Here is a 23545-nt window from a genome sequence, read left to right as displayed (position 1 = left end):
TACTTAAATTGATGAAAATGGACCACTAACCTTGATATTATTTGGTAATTTGATTGAAAGTAATCAAAACCATAAATCTCTTAATTCTCTCATTGATCAAGTTGTAGTAGTTCAATAGAAGCGATAAGGGGGCAGTTTCATACATTAAGTTGTAGGACCGCTTCGTAGTCTTTTTTATGTAAATAGCACACATTTCTGTTGTTTTCGTCCATTTATTCAAAAATAAATGCAAAAAGCAGACCAAACAGTAAAACCTCTTTTATCGAAATATCTAGAAACGGTCCTAATCTAGTCGATGAATTCACGATAGGTTTCTGACAACGTGACAACACTGCCAGGAAGTCTTCGCCTACTAGAGTTTTTATTGAGTTTTCTGTCTTTCTCTCGCGCATGCATTAATCAATGTTTCTCGGTCAGTTACACGGTTTCCTATCCTCGGTTTTTCTTTTACCACACTTGTATGTTTAAGCCTTATTTTGAATTTAAGATTCTTGACTTCAGAATATTTTTTCTACTAACCGAATAACAGGCAAACATTTAATGTTACCTATCTTTTTTAAGTTTGAACCTATCCCTGACCACAACAATATCTAAAAGATTTTTTTTCAATAATTTTACTTACTACATGAAAATATGCTCAAGAATACTAATTCGGATTTGTAGAGATAAAGTTTGGGTAAGTAAATAAAACAATTATCATTCCCATAAGGTAACAACAATAACGAATTTATTAAAATACTGATATATCACATTATTTACAATTTAAGCTTAACTTATTCTGGAACATAATAGTACAACCTCTTACTAGGATCCTTTTCAAAAACGGGTCCTTCTGTAGTATGCTCTTTTACCGCTTCAGTCTCATCATTTACCCTTTTGGCAGCTCTCAGGAGTATCCGCCTTTGAGGTTTTGTTCTTTCTTCTACCACGTCTCCTTCAACCGCAATTTGATCGATTTCTTCGGAGGACAAAGTAACTGGAACCTTCTGTGAGCCCAGTTTGTTCACTTCTTTTGGCAACTGAGGATCGGTGTAATAATGATCTGGCTTAGGAGCTACATCTGACAGTTTCGGAACCACTTTAGGTGCCTGCGTTGTGGTAGAAGTAGTAGGTTCGTCGAAAGTTTCAATGTCATGGATAATATCTTCAGATTCATCTTCAAGAGGTTCAGGATAGTCTGAATCTGGTTGGGGTTCTTCAACTTCTTCCTTGTCCTCTTTTGCGTCTAGAGGCTCATCTAGAACAGTCTCTTCTTCTGGTTTATAGTCATCTTGCGTCTTGGATTGATTGAAGGTGGGTTCTGGAACCACTGCAGTTGGTTTCTTGGAACTTCCTGTAAAGTGTTTGTTGCGTATAAGTTTAGTTAATGACAAACATTTTCAAATTACCTTCTATGGCAACGTCCTCTACTTTTGTTTCTTCAATCTTCTCTACTTCACCATCTTCTGCTTCGTAAGGTTCATCAGCGGCAGTTTCAACGTCCTCATCTTCAGTATCCACTTTGTAATCTTCTTCTTCTTCTTCCTCCTCTTCATATTTTGTGTAGCTACTTCCGGGTTTTGTAGCTTTGTCGTAATTTTCGTTAACAACCTTGACATCATCAGTATGTTGCTTTAGTTCGGTTGCCTGAGTCGGTTTGTCGGTTACTACACTTTTGACTGGACGTGTTACATTTTTCAGACTTTCAGTTTCGTTTAATAAAATAGCTTTAGGAAGTTTTTTGGTTTCTTCTTCTAAACTGTCAACACTGTCGATAGCTTTTGAAAGGGCGGTAGCGTTTATTAAAAGTATCGCACTTTCTTTGGTCTTATTTTCTAGCGGCTTAATGTCTTCAATATTGGTAGAGTTTTCTTGTTTCTTCTTTTCCTCGTTGTCCGGTTGCTCAAGTGGTGCGTCGGTTACTTCGTCGGGCTTATCCACTTCAATTGGATCTTCCAACTTTTTATAGTTTCCACCATGCTTTTGGGATTTATCGTAAAATTGATCAATAATCTCTACATCTTTAGCTTTTTCGTTCACAAGGTCTTTTTTGCTTTCGCTTGTGTCTTTATCCTTGTCGGGTTTGAATTCATATGGCGGTGTTCCTAATATGCCTTCTTTGATTTCTTCGTAGATCTTGTCAACTTCTGGTTCATCTATAATAACAACTTAGGTTTAAAAGTTTCCAAGAAAGAAAAATGTTCCTATGAAATTATATACCTTTACTGTAAGACATTTTCATAATTTCAGACCTGTACCCCACATACAATAATACAGTTTTCTGGTAAAAGCTAAGTTTCTACATGTTTGTGTATATACATTTGGAATGTGCGTAACACTTGTAAGGTTTACAACTGAGCTACAAGCTGCCCAGGACAGAAAACAGGAAATAAAATACCACCACAATCATTTTAAATTCTTTACTAAGTCATTTTTACAGTATTTACAATCAGTGCTCCCCTTTTCCGTGCAATACCCAAGTCATCAGGTACCTAAATATCCTAGATAGCTTTTATCATAATGTTCGCTTGTTCCTCCATTGTTCGAAGTAAGACTACGTCTGACTATACGATCAACAGTTGCATCATCTTCCTCTTGTCTTTCTGTAGTGTGCCTTATCCTAATTGGTCTTTTTCTGTAAACTCTTTTGGTTTTACTCTGGCTCTCAGACGTAGCAACACTTTCATTGCTTTGATTTACTGGATAAATCCTCTCCACCTAAAATAGCATCTATGTATTTGCGGAAAATGTGGGACTTTTGTAAAGGCTAACTTGTTCAGTAGCTTCGCTGTATTCTCCAAAATCAGGGCTGGAAGTGCTTCTAAATCCTTTGGGTAAAGGTTTTCTACGAGTTCCACTTCTTCTTGTCACGACTTTAGTAGTTGCTGAAGTGGTTTCTTCGGTACTTCTCGGCGTTGTAAATCTAGTACCTCTCCTTAATTGCACTAAAACTCAAGCAGTTAATAAGGTTTTCTTCCAAAATGTAGAAATACAAACCAATTCTTTGAGTAGTACTTTTTGGCTCTGCAGAAGCAACACTTTTCAATTGTGGTCTAGATTTTGGTGTACTGACAACAGGACGGTCAATGCTTTCTTCCTTTCTAATACCAGGGCGACCACCTCGATTTCTTACATGTTGCCTAACAATAGGTTTACTATCTTCAGGTGGTCTAGTTACTACTTCAGAGTCGTTGGCTTCGGCTTCGTCAGTGTTAACTTTGGGGTGTGATCGTTCGATAGTTTTGTACTTTGAGTAGTCAATCGCGGTTTTGGGAACGATCGGTTTAATTGTAGGTAAGTAGTCGCCGATATTAAAGATTTGGAAGCCTGAGAAACTTTGCTCTCCTGGAGCATTTTGTACTAAACCTGAAAGAAAGTCAGTAATTTTGATATACTCGGTATAATAAGCCGAAATATGGTGATAGAAATGTAAAAAGAATGATGTTAAGAAGCCATATAAAGGTTAATTTAAAACACCGAATGAACATCTAGATTAAATTAAAGTTTTTTCAGGCAAATGAGACATTGGTCTAAAAAAGCGAGGATGAAAGAAAATATGCTTACTCATGTAGGTAAACCCAGAATGATAATTTTCAATGCGGATGTAGAAGGACTTACTTGTGCTAATGTCAAGGCTTTAATAACTTTTTTACAGAAAACCTGATTTTGAAAATGATTTTGCAAGTAGTTATGTTTATGAGCAAAGCCATATAGTATCTTTCACTGCAAAGTTGTAATTTTTATCTGTTGGATTACAAAAAAAAAATATGGGCAAAGGAGGCAACTACTTAAGATTATAGCTTGCAGGTATACTAACATTTTGACTGCTTTGATAACGATATTTGCTTTTGCATATTCTGCCCAGAATCTCCATTGTAGTATTAAACCCACAAATTTAAGTGCAAATTTGTAGTTTTTATGTTTCAAATTGTCATTATAGCCAAGCGACTACTACTTATCAGAATAACCCCACTAGTATCATTAGGTTAAATAAAGCCTCCACCATTAAGCCAAAGTCTGCCAGTAAGCAAGATAAATTAGAAATACATACATATAAAATGAAATGGGTTTAAGTGTATGACGCATAATGCTGCTGAATCTCTTTTCCAAACTACAATCTTCTACTATCTACCGAGAGTCGCTTTGAAACTTGAATTAGAACATCTAAACACTTTTAGAACACAGTTTAGAAACTAGGCATCGGCACTAAGAATTAATTTTCAATTCAGTTAAACTTAAAATATGGTGGAGAGATGCCAATGTTTCAAATATAAAATAATTCAGTTAGATTACATTTATATTGGAATTTTTTTCTTAAGTGTTTTACTAACCTTAAATACGAATAAATATGTATTACAGGTACAATTTGACTACAATCCGAGTACAACCTAAGACAGATGTTCTACATCCTAAAAAGTAGCATTTAGATTGTATCAATGTTTTTCTACCAATCCAAATAAAGCAAAAGTATCGCCAGAATTAGTATTCAACAATTTAATCTCGAATATTCTCATTTAAGTTGTTTTGATAACTTTTTACACTTTTCGTTTCAATGACATTTGATTACTCACTTGAAACGAATTTATACAAATCGGTCTGCTTATATTTCTCCCTGGCAATATCGTACGGAGTCATATATCTTAGACGAGGAAAAATTCGTTCAACAACGTGTGTCATAAAGAAGTTAGTAGGAATATTCGACTCAATAGGAGTCTGTATTTTAGGCAGAAAGTCTCCGACATTAAAAATATTCAAGTTTGAAATTTGTCTAACTGGTCGTGTTAATGGCTTGCCTGAAACAAGCCTTTTGTCGTGATTAACCAACACCAAAAGCTATTTGGAACTAAGAAGGAGTGAAGTCATACCTGGGGCTGGTTCAGCCTCTTCCTCATCATCGGCTTCTTCATCATCATCCTCCTCTTCATCGTCTTCACTTACAGGTTCTGAAGTAGTTGATACTGGTTTGAGTTTGCTCTGACTCTCCTTAGGATCTTCAATGATTTTATAATTTTTATCACTTTTTACTTTGGACAAGATGCTCAGAAACTCTGGTGGATTAGTGCTTTTTGGGTCTGGTGTGGAGAAAGCTTCAGTAATTGTGGTTGCAGCACCTTAAATGAGCTGTGTTTTTTTGAGGAAATTAGAGTGAGTTTAAAACTTCCAACCTGGCTTAGGAGTAGTAGGATCTGGAATGCTTTTATACGAAGGATTGCTTTTAAGTTTTGATACAAAATCAAGCAGTCCTTTTCCTTTAGAAGGAGGCGTTGCAGTGGCTAACAACAACTTTGTGGTAACTTTTTCTGGAGTAGGATGAGTGGCTCCTTCAGCTCTTTCAAGGTAAATTCCAGGTGATTCCTGATTAAAACATTAATAACATCTCACATTGTCTTAGTTAGACAAAGCTTACGGAAACTTCAATTTCTTCATATTCTTCTTCTTCTGATTTGTCTTCTTTCGGTTTGTTATCATAAATAATTCGTCCAGTTTTCTCGTCGTAATGATAGGTTTTGTGTCTGTGAGGTACATAGTCGTCAGCGTCATCAGTATCACTTGACTTTTCAATACCTTCATTTTGGCGACCTAAAATGACTCTTTAGATTTTTGCTAGAACCAAACTGCTTGGATACAATACCTCTATTTCTTGAAAGATCAGCATAAGCAGGCCTAGCCGCTGATCGTTTAAACCTACTATACCCTACATGAGCTACTTTTCGGCGCAACAATTTATCATTTGGTAAAACACTGTTGCTTGCAAACTCTGAATATGGACGTGCTCGTTGTTTCTCGGGTGGTTTCATCCCAAGGACATAGTAGTTAAATGTGGACCGAGTTGAAGGTAAATCTTCTTCAATTTCGGTCACTGGTTTAACTTCTACTGGTTCAGTCACAGTTTTGGGTATGCCGTTACGATAATCATACACCTAGAATGTGTTGATTCAAAATGAAGAAATGATTAAGAATAACGTATTGCATAATAACCTGTTGGGAAACTCTGTTGCTTCCTTTAGAATCAGAGTCTTCTTCTGGTGATACTATAGTTTTGTATTGATAACTGCTTGGTGGCACCAACCCCACTACTGCCTCAACATCCTCAATAAAATCGATTAAATATGGTCTGTGATTTTTTGTTGCTTCTTCGTAAGGTTCCAGAGTTTTAGTACTTTTAGGTGTGGCAGTGGTAGTTGAGGTAGAAATCTTTCGTCTTCGATTCTTTTTAATTTTTGGAGCGGTCCGACGAGTGGTGCGATTATCATCCTCGCTGGACGCTTCAGAAATTTTGTTTGAACTAGGCCTTGTAGATGGCTTTTTAGCTAAATGTGGGCGTTTTATGCGACGTTGAGGATGTCTGTTTGGCACTACTTTGGATGGAGACCAGGAATCTTTAATATCATTCTGAAAAATTACAAGTAGTAACACAAAATGAAAAGTGTGCAAATAGCTGTTCTTACTGCCTGCTGGAAACTATCAGTAATTGGATGTTTCCGAACTCGAATGTTTGATGGTTCAGTTGGTACTATTATAGAATCTTCTAATGAGCTTATTGTTACGGAACTTTGTTCAACAGAATCTGAGTGGGACTGCTCTGGGGTTGACGCAGCTTGGCTAGCATTTTTGATATTGTTTATAATATCAGCAAATACATTTAATTGTTCGTTGGGCTTGATTTGTTCCTTGTAAAATACTTCACTCATAACCTGGAATATTATTTCTTGTTATAAATATTTTCTTATTATACTCACACAAGTTTAATATTTTCAAAAATTTCTTAAAACTGCCATGAACTGATGGAAAAACCTTATGACTGGATGAAGAAAGTAAAGAACTTCAGGACTTATTTTAAAGTATGCGCAATGATAAAACTTACATTCAAACATAACATTTTACATAACAACCCATTACTAAACATTGTTAAGAAAAAACACTTCAAAGAGTAAATAATTAGAAGGCTTAGGCTATTAAGCATCTTATTAAGCACTCTATGTAGATCAGTAGCAGTTCTAGACAACTGTCAACAATTCAACAAAAAGTAAGATAGATCAGTAATACACTACACCAAATTGCTTTAACATAAAAAATCCTTTCATTATTCTTTGGATATACATACCTTATCTTTAGGTAGCACAGTGGTCGAAGCTGTGTTAATTAACGTGAACGGAGTGGTAGTCAAGAACCTGTTTACATCAAATATCTCATATACTGGTCTTCTATAGGGCAATCTAGATCTCCTCCATGCTTCCGGTTCTAAGACTACATCATTGATGTTGCCATCTTCCTCATCATCACCATTCTCAACTTCATTCAGTTCTTTTGCTTCACGATTGATAATAATTTCATCTACATTGTCATTTCTTTTAATCAGCGGGACGCTGATACTTTCAGACTGTTTTCTCGACACTGGTACTGTGGTTGATCTAACATCACCATAGTCTTCACTTTCAGGTAAATGATCTAACAACTTAATCTGATCGTAGATGTTGTTTGGTGTAAGTTGAATAGTGTATTTTGGGGTTGTTATGAGAGTAACTAAGTTACTTTCTGTCGTAAACTCCAACGGTTTGTTGAGCAACGGTTTGACAATAAGTTGATTTGAATGCACACTTTCGGCTTGCACATTTTCACTGGGTGGAGTGGCAATTGTAGTTAAAGTTTCAGATTCGGTTGACGGCTCTGTAGTAGTAACAGATTCTGGTTCCCGACTATCAATAACTTTTTCTTTAACTGTTGATTCCACTTGAGGTTCTGCTTTTTTTATTGGTTGGTCAGGAATTTCATTTAACTTAGGGTTTATTTGGCTGGTAGTAATGCTGGACTTAGGAGCAGAATCGGACTTTGAGGTAGTCGTTTTAGCCAAGTCACTAAATATAGGTTTAGGAGAGTCAATGGTTTCTTCTCTGAAGAACGGACTATCCAGAGGATTCTCACCAAAATACCTGGAACGCCAATTTGTACTAATACAGCACAGGCAAGTAAAATTACTAAAATCTTACCTGAGTTTTAAGCAGTCAATCTTGTCACCCAAAATTACTCGTGGGGCTTCTGGTTCTGGAGGATACTCCTTCTCATCACCCTCATCATCTTCATATTCATCAGTTTCACGGGCATTTTTTACGTGTTCAGGAATTGGATCAATCTCGGGAACCACCTCGGGACACTCCATCTTATCGGCCAACTTGTAGAACGACAGTTCTCCCGGCTTTTTCACTGGAATATTTTTCAAATCCTCTGCATACCGTATAGGAGAGTCTTTATTTATATCTAAAACTGGGTAGTAAAGAAGTGAATTGTTCTTATTTTGTGTTTGTTTTAAATAAAACTTACTGGGCTTGTTGTAGTAAGGGTATTTAATAAAATCTGGATCAGGTTCTGGAGTTGCTGCAGCAAAAGAATGCTTAATTTTATCAATAAAATCTGTGTCAATATCTGTTTCTTCATAAGGACTGTCAGGATCAGCATCACGCTTATTTCTCTCATGTTTTGTTGAATTACCATCACTAGTAATGTTTTTTGCTGGTTTATCGGCGGTTTGTGGTAATGGGGAGGTTGATGTTGTTTTTGCAGTCAATGCTTCAATGCTTGACACAGTGCTTGATTCCGTAGTACTATCATCAAACCCTGGTATAGTAAAGTCCTTAAAATTGTCCGAATAGTCGGATCCAGGTGTTATTTCCTCTATACTGAAACCTTCAGTAGAATAGTCGTGACTGCTATCAAAATCATCTTCATTTTCTTCATCGTCCTTGTCAATATTATCCTTAGAGCTAGACTCTTCCTCATCATCATCGTCGGTTTCATTTTCATCTTTCTTATCGTCAACATCTTCTTTGGTGGTAACATCCGTTAAGACTTTAGGAAATATTTTCACGTACTTATGCGCTTTTGCACTATTATTGGGTTGCGTCACAAATTTTACTTCACTTTCAATTTCCATCTGGACATCACCGTTGTTCTTGTCTTTTACTTCAGTCGTAGTTATTTCCTCGCTAGATACGAAATTTTTAGCCTGATCATGTTTTGGAGCTTCGCTTGTTGTGTTTACTTGACTTGGTTTAGGTGTCTCTGATATATGATTTGGCGTTGCCTGAGTTGGATAAGTTGTATCTGAAGTATCGGAATCAAGATTATCTGAAACAAATTCTGTGAGAACTGATATTATGAGTTTTCTGATATGCTACTACCTAAAACTAAAGGAACAACTTTGGACTGTTCATCCTCCGTATCTTCTTCCACGTCCTCTTCCACTTCCGCTTCTAGTATCTTTTCTTTTTCTTTCAGTTTTTTAGTATCACCTCGTGCTAGTTTTTCTTTTTCAAATGCGGCAGAATTTTCATCCTGTTCTGCTTTTTTTTCATGACCAGCATGGTCGTATGCAGCATCTTCGTACCTAAAATTGGGATGTTAATTCTTTCTTTAAACAAATTTTCAGTAGTTGTTATTATTAAGCCTGTTGGTTAGTGATAGATTTGTTTTGCTACAATTTTCTTGTATTTGTTGCAAAGATATAATATTATATTGTCGGAAAAAAGCCAGGGTCAATATCGAATAAGAACGATTGAAGAGCTCAAGAACATGTATAAAAGATCGAGTTTAGTAAGCGAAATATAATCACAAAGGCTCAGATGAGCCGGACAAGTACAGAGATTGCCGATCGAACATCTTATCAGGGAATATGGGGGCAAAACCTAGTGGGAAAGAGACATTTAGGAAAACCATGGCTCAGATGGGACAATACTTAGGAGAGACAAGAAATACGGGACTTGAAGAAGGTCGCATTAGAAAGGGATAGATGGAGGCGAGTTGTAAAGGCAGCTAAGACCCATGCACGAGTGGTTCTGAAGCTACAAGATGGATGGACCGATGAATTTAATTTTACCTCATTCTGACAAAACAAGATAGTCTATGCTACTACAGCTTCAAACTCGGGTTAAAACTATGACCAGAATACGCCTAAAACCACTGGAAATGAAATGGGAATCAATGGAAATAATTTACATAATTTAACACTGTAAATTGCTTGCTGGCGAAAAGTGGATATTATTCGGGAACATGAAACTAGATCTAACAGAATCAAGCAGCCTACCTCTACAAAGACTTTAGAATTTAATCAGAAGAACAAGTGTGGAATTTAGGCTCAACACAATAACCATCTAACAGGTGTTATTCTAAGATCAGAGTCCAAAGGGCAGGGTTCAAAATAACACACATATGTGTTGAATTTCTAGAGGTGTGTTAATTATTCTACAAATGGTAGAATACTCTTTACTAAGTTACTTAAAAAATGATATGAAACTTACCCTTCCTCAGAATATACAGTTTGCACTTTAGAGTCCTTTATGACTGCCTTCAATCTGCCGAGTTCCGGTTTGTAAGGTTCATGTGCAACATCTTCAGTTTTTCTCACTTGAGTGTAAATTCTCAAAGGAACAAATTCTGTTGCAGTTTCAGGATCAACAACAGACTCACCATTATTTAGTTCACTGCCGCTTGCTTCTGGATTTACGGTCCTGTCAATGCTAGCTGGAGAATGATAAATTTTGCCTGACTTTGGATGAGTCGCGTCGTTAAACGGGTCATAGACGACTAGTGGGTTTGGTGGTTTTGGTGCTTTAATTGGCACACGGTAATTATAAATTGGTGTAGCTAAAAATTAAAGTTCACTCTTAATTAGAGATTCTGGTAAGTTCGACAGAGAGTTTGAGAATACAACGTTTACACATGTTTGTCGTAATGCTTTTCTAATACTTTCGATAGATTTGCTGATTAACTAGGCTGATACTTACGATTACTCGCTGACACTGGTGCTTTTGGGATAGGTTGATTTATATTGTTATCAAAATTTGTTTTCTGCTTTTCGAAAAATTGCTCCAATTCATCGAAAACGTCATGGCCATCAGGTTTTACTTTATCTTCTGGCAAATTATAGAACCTATAAAACAACTCATAACAACAAGTTCTAATACTAATAGAAATACTTACTTGTGAGGAGTAACATGCGGTCGATGTTTTATTCCAGGTTTTGCCCACAAACCTGGGCCAGGATAAATCGGTTGGGTGGCAACAGGTTTGGGTTCAGCATGTTCATTTAACGCCTCTACATTGACTACTCCTTCATTTGGATTGACAGTTTCAGGTGCTTTCTCTTCCTCTTCGCTAGTTTCATCTTCTTGATCACTAACCTTAGTTTCTGGTTCCGCCTTCTCTGATTTTGGTTCCGGTTCTTCTTCTTCTTCCTGTTCTTCCTCTTCTTCTTCATCGTCATCGGAAATACTGTCAATTTTTTCACTTTCATCTGTAATTCCGTCTTGTTCATCATCGTCCAGCTCAAAATCTTCGTCAGTTCCTGGTTCATGTAATGTGTCGTCTCGGTAGTTTTTGTCAAATTTTTTAGGTCTACAAATGTTATAAGTGCGTTTAAAGAATTCAGTTAAATAGAATGGGGCTTACATGTCAAAGTAGGTTTTGGTTTTTCCTGACCCTGATTTGATTGAGTTTTTGGTGGAACCGTCACTTGTTGTATCCCGACCATAGTTGTCGGGAAAAGAGTACTCAAAGCTGGTTTTCGGTCTGTCTAACTTCTTTTTGCTTAGTACAGTTTTGCTTTCTTTTTTCGAGTAAGGGTCAACGTATTTTTTCTTTTTATTACTGCCCTGTACTCGGACGTTACTGTAACTTTCGGGCACAAAGAAGATGTCTCTAGATTTTTTGGTGGTTACTTCTTCCGGTTCCTCTTTATACTGGAAACCTAGTGGACTAGTGGAATAGTGTTCAGTGGCTGGTACTATAAATTTAGTTTTTTGTGACTTTGGTTTTTTGGAATTTGGTTTCGGTTTGTACGGGACTTGTTGTGGGAGATTCAGCCTAAAATTTTTCTATAAACGATATTTCTGCAGCTGTTGGGTTTTTGAGTTACATACCTGTTTGTAGTTTGGGCAACTGGTAACTCTAACACAGGTTTGATCCTCACAACATTACTGGGTGAGACCTGATAAGACTGGTAGGTGGGTATAGTGTTTTGGTCACTTTTCCTAGCTAAGTTTTGCAAATAATTCAAACTAGTAATAACTTTTTCCGGCAGTCCTGCCGGATAGTCAGATTGGACTGTTGTTGGTATTTGCAACTCTGGATATCTTGGATTTAACAAAGGTGGTAGAGGATTCTTAGCCTCTGTGACCGATTTTTTAATTACGTTCCTTTTTAGTGAGTTTGGAGCTTTAAGAGGAGTTTGCAAGTAATATCCCGGTAAAAGACTACTACTACCGGTTTGTACTAGTGGCGTGCTAGCATAACCAGGTAGATCTGCTTGCAATTTTTGAGTTTGATACACAGGGCTATGTTTCTGGGGGTGAACTGGATATAGCACTAAGCTTTCAGCGGTGTTTGGTGATGACACCAGTGGTGGGTACAATGTTGTTTGAAGCTTAAAGCTATCTGCAAAGCCAATGAGTGAGATGATGTGTGAATGATTAATAATTTCTTACCTGGAGTGCTGTCTATGTAGGCTCTTTGTTGAGTATTACTAGGATAGTAACCGTACACTGGGTTTCTGACATTGTTTACGTTAGTTTCAGCTGCTTCATTCCACTCATTTGGTACTCGAACACCGTACACTAAAGTCCATAAGCTAAACAGCACGACGCTGTGTATTGTCCACATTTTGAATTTGCATTCAAAGCCAAAATTTCAAAGAAGTAGAACTTTCATTGTTTCGTTTTTACAGCTAACACTTCTAATTTGGTTTCACAATCCTGTTGATTAAGTGAAAGGTGCTTGTATACACTTTTGTAATTTTCATAATGCAGAAGTTAAAATAGGTGCAACTGATTCAGTTCCCTTACATACATATTTGTGAAACCCTGTATACTTTTGTATAAATAATAGTTATAAACGTAAAAGATATTGACCTCAAATCCCAAGAAGAATAAAAATTAAGATATGATTTTCAGCATAGCATCGACGACAGATGGTTGAGGTTGCTACCTTGAACTTGTAATAGTAATTTCTCTTTGTACGTAGATTGGTATGATGGATCGCAAGAAGTAAAACCATCAGGTCAGTAATAACATATTTGATTTCTAATAATAATCGTTTCTGCATATGTTTATCAGCTAGAAAACTTAAACTAATTTGGTCCTGTGCTTTCTAATGTTCTGATGTTAAACAATTTGGTTGTTATTTTTTTCTATCTTAAATTATGTTACCAAAATTTCTATCCCCGAGTGAAAATACATTTTATAGGCCATAAACGTATGTGATCATTATTTGACACGAAATCTAGTCGTGCAAACCATATTGCTAACCTTCAAGAACTAGTAATCAACTTTCTTTTAATAAAGAATGTGACTGTGACCTTCCGCAATTCTTGTTCACGCACTTTACTATTGATTTGATACTAATGTGACGGTTTTTAAGTGCATACATGCCATTGTTGGTTGTCAAAACATTTCATCATGTATTTTTGCTATTTATATGTTATACACCTGTGAACACCATTAATTTGGTTTTTTTGGTATTGATGATTCAGTCCCATGGCTTTGTGTTCTCTCATCATATTTACGATATGTTGTAGATCGTTCATAATATCGGCTATCAAAACCGTATCATCGGCATAACGGAACTATCCATTACTTTGATAATTGGATAAATGTAGTATATTGGTTTAGTAGAGACTAAATCAAATATTATTTTTAGATGGGATTGAGTTATTAAGACATTTTGGAAAATACCTATGTTCTAAGTTATAGTACAAATGTTCCTTTTGTAACAACATACAAAAATAAGCAAGCTACTAAACATGAGTATAGATATACGTATATCAAGAAGTAAGTGACTTGGTAACCTACTATTTTTTGGGAAGTGACGCAACTTCTAGGAATTAGTCGAGAATTGTAATGTCTATCTGGCTAGTTATAATAAGATTCAGGCATACTCAAACTCAGAAAGTAAGCTGATTTCTGACATATCCTGAAACTATCTAACAATTTCCAGAAACTATCTGGCAATGTCAGAACCACCGTACTTATCAAAAAGCAACGTAAAAACACATTTTGATAGAGGAACAGTAAAATTACTATTACGCGACTGCAAACATCAAATATAAAAAATGTTAAAATGTCCAAAACAGATACAGGTAGATTGATTAAATTATACATGAAAAATATGGGAAAAATTCAAATAAAATTGTATGACATAATAATGTTACGTAAATGTTATGTTAAACATTTCTTATTCTTGTCTGTTACGTTCTTACGTTATTAACTCACTTTGCTCTGATTCTCACCGTATCTTAAGATCGTTTTAGAATTCAAGAGTAAAACAATACAAGTGGTGAACCCGGTTACTACACATTTAAAATATCGATGTTTGTCTACTTTCGGTATAACCGGAAGTGCCGAAGATATGAAGCTACATTTTGAGAACCACGTTCTTTACTGTTTATTGTGGTTTACGTCGTATACGTCAATCAGCCGGAATAATCATATGGCTTGCGGTTGCCAAACTGTAACTGACAGACGAATTTGACGAAAGTAAATCGCACGAAAATCGATTAGATACCGCTTAAAGATTTTGCGGTTACTTTTTCCTTTCTTCAAAATTTTCTCCGCAAAGTGACGACGCAAATCGAATTTGATCCAGTCCGTTACATAATCCGGTTTAGTCGTTTACATAAAATTTTAAATTTATACTTTCGGTCCTTTTTGTCCCTACGGAATTTTGTAATTACCGCTGTTACGCAAGTTGAGGCGGGAGAAAGTTTTACAATATAGCAATTCGGAAATGGGACGTGTTAATTACTTTAGTACAAGTGGTCCAGTACTGTTATACCATCAAGTTAAAGAAAGAAGTAAAATGTTGATTATTTATGTGGAAAAACTTGATTTGGTTTCAAAACAAAACAAATAGAATAAGATTAAATTATTTCCCACCTCATTACTTACATATTGGCACAATCATTATATTGTTAATAGTGACATAATTGGTTTTAAATAATTTCGCTCCATACTACCGTGTAATTGTAACGGATAATGCATAAGAAAAATAGAACTTTGCATTGCATAAGACTCTAATTAACAGTCAAGTACGCTTCGAGGAAAAGTGGTAAAGAAAATATACATTATACATAACATGATAATAACAAGGAAGGGCGCGTTAAATATTCTACACGTTACCATTTTAAGAACAGTTCAAAAACTTTTAGTAATTATTAGGATCAAGTTCATTCTGAGAAATAAGTGACTATTGGAATATTAATAATCGTTATTATACATTATACTTTAATCCAGAGGGTGCCACGTGGTAAATAACATAATATTCCACCATCGTGTATTATAGCTACTGACATGAATGACATGAATTTTCCTGCTCTATAAAGTTGATGTGAAAATAGATTAATGAACGCGATGTTAAGAAACTAGGTCTTAAATAGTTTCAGCACTCACAAGACTCCCACGCTTCTTACTCGTATAATGGATTATTTCGCTCTTTTCAGAGAAATAATATTTCAAAACAATGATAGGTTGGTATATTAATTCTGAAAGTAAGTTTATATACTTTTACTAAGGGAATTAAAATTGATATTAAATTAAAATAGAACGATGTTACAAAACAGTGTAATAAACTCGTATTAAATGTGATAAACGTGACAAATAAGCAAGCAAATGTCTTTTTTACATGAGACATCCTGTCTATTGCTATTAAAAAAGAAGTACCTCTATGAAAGAAAATCTCTATGAAATGAGCTATACTGTTCTCCGAAGGGTGTTACGACAGAATAAGAGATACAAATGGTCTGAACTATTGGAACTTTTAAAACTTGCTAGGAATTCATTAGTAAAATTATTCCGAATTTCTAAACCAGCTCAAATGTGGAAATACCACAAAAAATGTTGTACCTAATTAACAATTATGCCACCCTAGTGTGGGAAAATGATTTCTTTACGTACTAATGCGGGAAAGTCTATATTTCGAGAACAAAAATAGTGCAGGACTGTCATCATCACGCTTCAAGAAAAACTTTATTTTTAAGCAAATAATCAGTTTTATTTTTTTTTCTATTTCAATAGGCAATAAACATTGACAAACTTAACATTATACAGCATTTTACCGCCAGTATAGTACACGTACATATAAGTTGCTATCGCAGATTAAAACCATGTAGTGTAGTATCAAGGTTGTTACACAAAGCAGTTGATACTTTTGACATTTTTGATAAAATATCGGTTCAGAAGCGAAAGTAAATAGTTGTCTAGCAAAAGATTAATAACGGTGCCAACGATCTCTTTTTAAATGTACGACATATTAAGTCTGTGTTTCAGTTGTCGCGGTTTAACAGCAGATCGTGAAATTATACAGTCTGTTTATTTTAGAAATAAATTTCACTAGTTTATTTAAACTCGGTTTTTGCATTGTAATACATGCCTGTATAATTAAAAGTGCTCTAAACAAGTGGCATTAAAAGACTTATAGTTGTTTTTGTATAGTATGTATTTCAGTACGTTCAGTACAAAAAAAAAGTAAAAACAAAGGGCATTGTCATACTAAATTTCTCTTTAACAACATCAAAATAACTTTCAAAATAAAAACTAACTGAACATAGTAAATAATGAAAGTAATCAATGCATCTGATAATTTCTTGACAATTAATTAAATAAATTCTGGGACAAAACATTATGAAGGATCAAACACAATTTGAAGCCGATTATTCGTAAATGCGATTTAAATTAAAATTGTTTACCTGTTTACCTTTCAATAAACTCCACTTAAAGTTGCTTAAAAATTTAAATAAATGTAAACAAAGGGATTCACAGACGTCGACAGTCTTCAACCTTAATTAACTCTAGATCACGATTTACTTAACAACCGAATATTTCGTTGCATGTAAATGTGCGTGTAAAATTGCATTACCAAAAACACACATTTCACAAGAATATCCAATCCAATACTATTCTGTAATCTTCCAGTTCCGACTAAAAAATCCGATGTTTCGATTTTTTAACCATCATTAGATTTGTTTTATAAATACTTACGGTTCTTTTACTTTGCATGCTATGAGGTAGTTTTATATTCTAATAGTTCCGATTTTTAAACTTTTTAAATTAAAAAATGTTATTAAGTAATATGGCCATAGGAAATACATCCAAAATATTTTAGTGATTCCTGCGTTGCCGCATCTACATGAAATCAGTGGCAACAACGGATTTTCGTTCGACAACCCTAGTAACTGATAATATTTTTTGATTTTGTCGCTTTAGACAGTTTTTGTTGTAATCAGTTTCTCTCTAGATGTTGTGGTTTTTGAGATATTTACTATTAAACATGGGAATTTTCACTATTTGGAAGGCTGTAGCAGGATGGTTGAAAATAGAGCAAAACGGTTTACATTTTCCTATCTTTTCTAAGATCTATTTTATGATGGTATTTTCAAAATAAAAAAAAAATCTCAAAATTTTACATTTTTTTTAAATTTTGAAAATACGATTGTAACATAGATCTCAAAAAATAAGATAGGAACGGGTAAACCGTTTTGCTCTATCTTCAACCGTTCGCCTGATACAGCCTTCTAAATAGTGAAAATTACCAAGTTTAATAGTCAATATCTCGAAAACCACAACATTTAGAAAGAAACTGATTAGAACAAAAACTGTCGAGATTAAGCGACAGAATCAAGAAATATCGTCAGTTACTAGGGTTGTCGAACGAAAATCCGTTGTTGCCACTGATTTCATGTAAATGAACCGCCTTTAGCTGAATTTGAACCAGCGACCTTTTTTTTATAAATAGCAATTAATGGTTTTAGTGTACTGAACTAACACATTTTATGCACTTTACAATATTCATCTAAACACTTTATTAAATATCGTCCAATGCAAACTCATTGTTTAAAATTATAGAGGACATTGACCAAATTGCAAAATTATGAACCGGAAATTCGGATTAGCTTAATTAATTTCCGATCATTTTTACATTAACCTATATTAATCAGTAGGTAATGGTTAAATGAAATATTATTTGCCAGTTTTGCAACCATTTCCGTTTTAATCTGTGTGGTAACTCTACTTCAAATATTATAAGGGACAATGTTGAAAAGTTTACATAGCTCACATAGCTGGCTCACATCTTAATGGAATTATTATTGACATACGGTATATGGTATGCGTTTATTAATTAAGAATATTACAGATTATATTAAATAATTAAAAAGGTTAACAGAGCATAAAACATTAAATGCATGCAATGCAAATTCCCATATGACATATTTCAAACTAAGAATGATTTGTTCTTACTCCTATTCCCTCAAGGTATATTGTTTTACCTTTTATGTAAATATTGAATCAATATGAAAGGTTCGAAGGGGATTTGCTAAATAAATGAGTTGTGTTACTTTATTTGACCTACATATTTTTTTATAAGACATAAAACCAATACAAAAAGAATAATACATCGTTTATCTTACTTGAAATCTCAATAAATATCAAAGTGGTCAATTTGTTGATATACCAGAAACAAAATTTCTCTACCAAGCGACAACGGGTATTTTACATAACAAGATATTTTTATTAAATTTCAATTTATGGAGAAAATGAGTGACGTTTTGCTTTTACAAAAACATTGTTATTTAAATGGTTCATTTCACACATTCATTTTCTAACAGTTATTGTAATTATTATCAGAAAAACCAAAAGCGATAGTTCAACAAAATGTTATAGAGAAAACTTTGTTATTCATTGTTGGAAAGAATGGATATTTATTTCATGCTGTATCGTAATGCTCTATTACGTAGTCGGTTTCAGTCCGGGAAATGATTTATTACGTTACTAGTCCGGTAAAATGTTATTTCCGGACTAGTCCGGCAAAGTAATATAATTTTGTTAGCAACCTATTTAACAGTTGGTGTACAAAATGTATAGGGGTGTTTTTTCAAACCTTCTTTTCAAAATTTTCACTGGATTTGTTTTTGTTTGTTTAACTTTGTGCGCGTATAATTTAATATAATTTTGGTAATTATTACCGTATTTGTATTATTGTATACTCAAATAAATCTTTATCCACTGCTTTCAATATCGTCAGAATTATTTTCTAAAAATATCTTTTGTATGTTTTCTTTGAAAAAAAAATCTTTTCCATAATTTTTTAGACGAAATTGACTTTCCTGCGATACCAAGTTTTCAAGTCAATAACAAGACTTTTAGTTTGAAAGGTCACGGCAAAGTAATCATATTTAAGTTGTGATAAATCAGCAATGAATTTGTTTGTTCTTTGCATATCGATCTTTATCTGACATGGAATGGATGAAATTGTATGCATTGCGTTTTATTTTAATGTAAGACTGTCGCATTATTACCAACCAATATGTGACTTACATAAATTAAATATAAGTATTGTTATGGTTCTTTGATATAACACGTTGAGTAACGGCAGTATGGCATTTACTATTAACACTTTAGAAATAACGGACGGTTTGATATTTACTAGAGAGGTAATAGGATTTAAGTGAAATAGTGTCACTGTATGTATTCATATAACGTTTACCGTTAAAGTTTATCGCAGTGCTGTAAGAATCTAATAAAGTTTACTTCTGGCAAACGGACAAGCTTGCGCTTTTGTTGTGCTAAATAAAATAATTTATTTTAAGGTATTTCACATTTTACTGATTTTCCCACATTGTCTTCTTCTTCTTCTTATTCATATTTAAGATCTCGCAATCTGTTAGTTTTGCAGGTTCCTCTAGATCAGTTCCTGGAAGGTGGACTGCCAGCTGTCCTTCCATCTCTTAGGTGGTCTTCCGGGTGCCCTTTTCCCTATTGGTTTCCCTTCAAGTGCGATGCATGGCAGTCTCTCTTCCATGCTTCTCACGTGAGCGTACCAATATTTTTTTCTTTGTCTCCCCCATCTTACGATATCTTGCACCCCCACATTGTTCCCTAATGTCAGTGTTCCTAATTCGGTCTATTCTTGTTCTTTCCATTATAGTCCTGAAGGTTTTCATTTCGGCTACTCGAAGCATCCTTTTCGTTTTGTTGGTTTCTTCTCTGGTTTCTATTCCGTATGTCATGATTGGCCTGATACAAGTCTTATAGATCCTGACCTTGCTATCCTTTAGCATGTATTCGTTCGCCCATATTATCTCCCTTAAGCAGCACGACATGGTAGACGCTTTGTTGATCTGGCTTCTTAGATCTTTCACTGATGGGTCGTGATAACTCGACAGATCTATACCCAGATATTTGAATTGTGAGACTTGCTCGATAATTTTGTCCTGAACTACCAGCTTACTGAAACTTTAGAAAAGGTTATGCTTTTCGTTTTTTCTATAGATATGGTCATGTTCATCGCTTGGCTGACCTGGCAGAATTTGTGTAGTTGTCTCTGTAGATCGTCTTCCGTTTCCGCGAAAATAGCTGCATCATCGGCGTAGCATACCATTACGTTAGTCATGTGTTGCCTTTACCTTAGTCATGTTGTTCATAGAGACTGGGGGCTGCTCTTACGATGGTGTCTGGCATTTCTTTCGCTATCAGTATATTTATGATGTCGGAGGCAAACCCTATCAAATGCCTTGGTCAAATCGCATGAAGCAGACATGCTGGTGTATTAAATTCGATTGATTTTTCTTTTAGTTGTTTGATAATACATATGGCGTCGGTCGTGGATCTGTTTCGTCTGAAGCCTTGTTGTTCTTCCCTGTTTCAAGTCTTTCCTTCAAAACGCCGATAAAGAGTTTCATGCTTCTGTTCAGCAGCGTTTTGCCCCTGTAGTCGTCTAGGTGCGTCTTCTGTCCTTTCTTGAATATAGGGATAGTTATGCTTTTGTGCCATTCCGATTTTAATTAATATAATATAATACAATTATACAAAAGATGTCAACTGTTAATGTTAAGATTCTGTTGTTCTGCTAAAAATTCAATAGTTTTTGCGCCACTCAAATTTTTACGCAGATGTCGAGATACCATTAGCGTCAAAAACGGTTAAAACGTCATCAGGCAAATTGTTAATAACAAATGACGCTAAATCAAGTGCCATAACTCTCTATTTTCAGGTTTTTATCACTGCAAACATTTTTACTCTTGAATACTACCACAGTCGACAGAAATATTAAGCGGTTACTACTTATTTTCCACTTACGTACTTATAACGTCTTTTTTTATATGTAAAATTCGTGTAACAGCAGTGAGAAATAATAATTGCAGTTGAAATTTTGAATTATTATAATCCAGACAAGGAATGCTTAAAAAAGGTACAGAGGGAAATGCTTGGAATATAATTTTTAACTTCAAAACTTTGTTTGGGCTACTTAAGAGGTAAACTAATCAAAAGTTCCGTAGCCTTTAAGCCGGAATTGTGAAGAAGTTTTGAAAGTCTAATTTTACGGTTTTTTGTCTATCACAAGATATACCAGGCTTGTTGGTGGCTACTGAAGCAAAAGCAAAGCACTGGTCACAAAAGCAAAAATATGAAACATTTTTTTTTTCAAATATAAGGATATCTCAAAAACTATAAAAAATATCGAAAAACTTGACTGAATGAAACTTGTAGCAAATTTAATCAGCTCTTATTTTGTAAAGAATGGTTATGTCGGTAGAGGACACAGTTTCTGAAATAGGAACAAAAAATCAATACTTATGTAACCAATTACTTTGTCAATTAAGTTATATCCGACTTGGGGCAATAAAGCTTGTTTTGATTTGATTTTCCAAAAACAGTTTTGTCATTTTAGTTTGATTGTCGGTGGATAGTATTTGGCTTGAAAAAACTCAATATACAATTTGTGTTTAAACACGTTTTTATGGTGTTATATGTGTGCTTTGTCTGGGCTTAACTTATTAAAACGACATAACCCCATTTATGGCTATTAGGACCAATAAAACAAGAACAAGGAAAATGTTTGGTTTTATAATTAGATTTTTTGAAAGTAGGTAATCTAAGATCGGTAAAAAGCTCGTAAACTGGAACATATTTAAATTAGTATCTTTAAAATGGTGCATTTTAGAGATACTGGGTGACAAAAAAATTGCGTTTTTTTGCAAATATCTCCGAAACCTTATATCGTACAGAAAACAGCTTAAAAAAAAGTACTCCTGCTGATAAGCTATAAGGTCAATCGTTTTCTAGAAAAAAAAACTTTTATAGGAAAAAACATGATCAATTTTTTAAAATTTCCTTGAAACGTTGGAACTTGTAACCAAACCTATATCTCCAAAACGCACCATTTTAGGGAGTAAGGTAATAATCACTTTTTTACATATTTTTTAATATATTTTGGAATATGCTCCATGATTCCTGCGCAGATATTATGAAACACACTGTTTATTATAAAACATTCAAATGCAAACTATTCATTATAAACATTGACGTTTACATCATTCTCAGAAACTTACCTAAAGTAAAGTCCCACTTTAGTTAAATGCGTTTGCTTACAGAGACACTTCTTCTTCTTTTGTAATAACAATAACAAATAGATTTTAAGACTTCCACGTCGGTGTGAATAATATTTCCTAGACAAGTTCATTTTGCTAGTCGTTTTGACCGAGATAATAATTTTTTTTCTATGAAAAGCCCAACTTGAAATACGCTCAGTAGCTTGACGTACAATCTTCGAAAAATTTCAACACAACAGCATTACAAACTGAGCTTTAGTATTCACTTTTAGTTTCTCAATTCTGCCAGGCTTCATAAAGTGACGTAAAATATTATTGTATGAAACTTAATGACACATAGATAATTCAATGTTGTGTTCAATTCCCTGATGCAAAATCTAAAAGCAGGATAGGCATTACAACCCTTTTTCTCTTGGGATTGAAAACACCAGATATTATCCTTTTACGATCCCAGGTATCTTATAGCAACTTTATAAGATATTCAGGAATGGAATTAGAATATTAAACTTGGAAGTTATTATTAAGTAGTTTTCTTAATCGCGTGAGGTAAGGTACACTTTCTTGCACTAATTTAGATACTTGGATATAGGAGATATATACTTGGAGATTAGTTTTCAAAAATATAATCAGTGCGAAAGAGACCCTTTACCACACTGAGTGTAGTCAAGTTACATTTTATGTTTTAAAAATACACATTCGGAGCAAATGTATATTTGATTTCTTCTGATTTAAACTTGTCTATAAATTGTTGATCAATTTAATGTATTTTGACAATCGTAGAATAAATATTATGAGTAACACATTTGAAGGTCGATTTCTTCGCCCTCAACCGCTTGCCCAAACCGAAACCACGGGCGGGAAAGTTTTACTTTCCACCCTTGTTAGGTCAATAACTATTACGATTTTATCGTACGAATCTTTTTGAATACGTTATTAAAATTATATTTAAGAATTTAAAATAAAACTGTTAATCAAAGTGTTTCTACCAGCACAGATTTCAACTAAATCAAAAGGATATGTACCTAATCCGTATGGACACAAGTCGATTTTTTCTATCGCGGCACTAAGAAGCAAATTCACTTTTAATGTCCGGTTTCTTAGTATCGACGAGGCCGCGCTCGAGCTAAATCGGATACGAACTGACCAGCCAGATCCATCGTAAGTATAGGCGAATTAAAATCCTGTCCCCAAAACAAA

General features: G+C 34.6%; 2 protein-coding genes across 7 annotated transcripts in view; both read right to left on the bottom strand.

Annotated features, from left to right (window-relative positions):
* Positions 1-23545, bottom strand: part of LOC145739037 (synaptotagmin-15-like) — an 82665-nt gene that overhangs the window by 39625 nt on the left and 19495 nt on the right. The gene's annotated exons all lie outside the window — the stretch shown is intronic.
* LOC145738978 (uncharacterized) lies at positions 694-23512 on the bottom strand. Of its 5 annotated transcripts, XM_081994245.1 has the most exons (23): positions 23371-23510; positions 12456-12722; positions 11892-12405; positions 11422-11835; positions 10954-11367; positions 10758-10903; positions 10441-10617; positions 10272-10377; positions 9156-9361; positions 8299-9102; positions 7968-8241; positions 7085-7910; positions 6429-6674; positions 5959-6372; positions 5612-5900; positions 5387-5559; positions 5145-5334; positions 4845-5090; positions 2977-3345; positions 2752-2924; positions 2472-2697; positions 1389-2135; positions 694-1333 (listed from the first exon to the last, which is right to left on the bottom strand). In XM_081994245.1, exons 2-23 carry the CDS (start codon positions 12628-12630, stop codon positions 774-776), a joined length of 7689 nt encoding a protein of 2562 aa, XP_081850371.1. In that variant the 5' UTR covers positions 12631-12722; positions 23371-23510; the 3' UTR covers positions 694-773. The 5 variants fall into 5 exon arrangements, with proteins under 5 accessions (XP_081850371.1, XP_081850343.1, XP_081850362.1 ...); XM_081994217.1 differs by having other exon boundaries at positions 10272-10617; XM_081994236.1 differs by having other exon boundaries at positions 7968-8235; positions 10272-10617.

Source organism: Ips typographus, linkage group LG1 (genome assembly GCF_016097725.1).
Source record: "Ips typographus isolate SLU linkage group LG1, UJ_Ityp_2.0, whole genome shotgun sequence".
In the NCBI taxonomy this organism is placed as follows: Eukaryota; Metazoa; Arthropoda; class Insecta; order Coleoptera; family Curculionidae; genus Ips; species Ips typographus.
The sequence above is the reverse complement of the archived record's forward strand: the minus strand, read 5'-3'. Positions and strand labels throughout refer to the sequence as shown.

Excerpts from the sequence above, each read along its gene's own strand:
- LOC145738978 (XM_081994217.1), bottom strand. The coding sequence starts at position 12,630 with ATGTGGACAATACACAGCGTCGTGCTGTTTAGCTTATGGACTTTAGTG. Across the intron at positions 6,373-6,428 it reads CTGATAGTTTCCAGCAGGCA|AATGATATTAAAGATTCCTG; the intron begins GTAAGAACAGCT and ends GTAATTTTTCAG. Across the intron at positions 1,334-1,388 it reads AGAGGACGTTGCCATAGAAG|GAAGTTCCAAGAAACCAACT; the intron begins GTAATTTGAAAA and ends AACACTTTACAG.